This window comes from Gracilinanus agilis, chromosome 1 (assembly GCF_016433145.1).
Source record: "Gracilinanus agilis isolate LMUSP501 chromosome 1, AgileGrace, whole genome shotgun sequence".
Classification (NCBI taxonomy): Eukaryota; Metazoa; Chordata; class Mammalia; order Didelphimorphia; family Didelphidae; genus Gracilinanus; species Gracilinanus agilis.
The window spans coordinates 588312012-588314117 of NC_058130.1; the positions used below are offsets into that span (position 1 = coordinate 588312012).

General features: G+C 40.8%; 1 protein-coding gene across 1 annotated transcript in view; it reads left to right on the forward strand.

Moving 5' to 3' along the window:
* The first annotated feature begins 617 nt into the window (after nt 1-617).
* Nucleotides 618-2106, forward strand: part of HSBP1L1 (heat shock factor binding protein 1 like 1) — a 17061-nt gene continuing 15572 nt past the window's right edge. Inside the window, exon 1 of the mRNA XM_044667287.1 lies at nt 618-1348. Coding sequence (XP_044523222.1) covers nt 1304-1348 — 45 coding nt within the window. The 5' untranslated portion in view covers nt 618-1303. The remainder of the gene's footprint in view (nt 1349-2106) is intronic.

Sequence of the window (2106 nt, forward strand, 5' to 3'; positions counted from 1 at the left end):
GGCCTAGTATTCAGTTTTAGAAGATAACAACCCCTCCCAACACACAGCAAATAAGAAGTCAAATGAAAACATACAAGGTAACAACCAATTATATCCTTACACCCTACCTTTTATAGGACTAGTCATTTGGTCCAGAGATTATCTCCTTCCTGATTCTGCCAGCCCAATCAGATGAGCCAACTACAGAATTTGGGTGTATTCATTTAAAAAGTATATCTTTTTTTTTCCATTTAAAAAAAATTATATACATAGTAACCACCATTACTACCAAAAACTTTTAAACAAATGCATAAAAAATTATGTGAAAAACCACAAACTCCACATTATTCAAAAATATGTAAACTACATATTTATGCTAATATAAACATTCTTTGCTTCTGAGTTCCCTTTGGATTTGTTTTACTTTAAATACTTTTTTCTCTCTGTTTCTGGAACATTTATTAAATGTAGTCTTAGTATGTATTATTTTCTTTTCATCTCTTCCTATATTTTCCTTATTTTCTTTACATTTCCAACATTTGTCATTTCTAATAACATAATGCAAAAATATTTTCAAATATGTTTATGTGTTTAATAATCTCTTTAACCTTTAACCTGGGTTGGGAATTAAATGCTCCCTACTTTGCTTTTTTTTTTTTAAAGGTCATTTGAGGTAAAAAGTGTAGAAGGTTAGTTTCTGAATTCTAATACTTATTTTTCTTTTTGCTGAACGTTAAAATCTCCTGAACATATACAGGCTCATATTAGTGTTTTACTCTGTAGACTAGAAGCTTCAGGTTTGGCACAGCTCCATCCCTGCTAATATCACATATTCAGTTGCCACTCCTTGACACCTACCATAGTAGGGGTATGAGGAAATCAGGAGTTTGGGTGAGACTTTCTCCTATGGAGAATCCTTTTTAAACTCGATCCTGGCACACGTAGATAAGTTTGCACTTAGCACTCGAAGAGCTCATAACAATCACACTGGGTAATTTCGTCTTGGGGTTTATAAATACAGTTAGTGGGAATTACCTCAACTCCATTACAGCGCCAGGAAGGGGAAGGAGGAGGGCAAGAAGAGGGAGAGGGCGGATAGACTTGGTTAGTGTTGGCAGTGCTAAGTCACTGGGCGGGTGTAATCTTCCACCAGCAGGAGAGTGGGAGGCTGGCGTTCGGGACGCCGCCTGTGTTAGCTCTGGTGGAGGGTGCTCCAAGGGCTGCCTGCTCCAAGGGCTGCCTGATTGTTGCCTCCTTCTCTTCTCCCTGACACACTTGGGCAGGGGCTGGCCGTGTGTAGGGACTGCGCAGTGAAAGGTGACGGATGGCAGACATCGATACCCCGAGCGGGCGGGCTCTCACCGAGTTTGTAAGTTTGGAGCTTCTCCCATTTACTCCTCTAATGGGTCCCCTGGTACCCATTTCTACCCTTGTCTCTTTTCTCCCCTCTTCTTGGGAATGTTGCAGTTTCCTTGACATCCGGGATAGCGATGCCACACTAGCTCTGGAGTAAAGCAAAGGGGCTGTTTGTACAAAGTGAAATTATCTGCACTCAACTTTCTCGAAAATCCTACCCAGATCTGCAGGGGTCTAGAGCCTAAGTGAGTTTAACCATCTTTCATTTCTTCAGTTTACTCCAGTAACTATACACATATGCATGCAGGAGATGATGAGAGCCAGCTTCTTGGGAAATCTTGTATCTCTCTGTCTGGAATCTGAAGGTGAGGAAGGCTCTCCCGAGAGCAGGGCTTACCTTTTATCTTGACAAAAGTAGAATAACAATGCCTTCCTCTCCCTCCCAGACTGGGAATCAGAAAGCCGGAAGCTAAAGGGCCGGTGAGGGGAGTTAGGACTTGACATTCTTAATAAAATGAAAATCATTATCATAGAATTTTTGAGCCTGAAGAAATCAGATGATCATTTGACTTCCTTGTTTTTACTTTTAAGGACTGAATCCCAGAGGAGTGTTCCCTTACCCAAAGGTGTAGCCTTCTAATTAAAAGTAGAGTTGAGATTAGAGAAGCTGAGCTGAGAATAAGAGATGAACTGAGAATTAGAGACCAGATATCTCGTGTCATTTTGATATGCTATGCAGTTTTTCAAGTTCTTACTCCCCCTCCCCCGCCC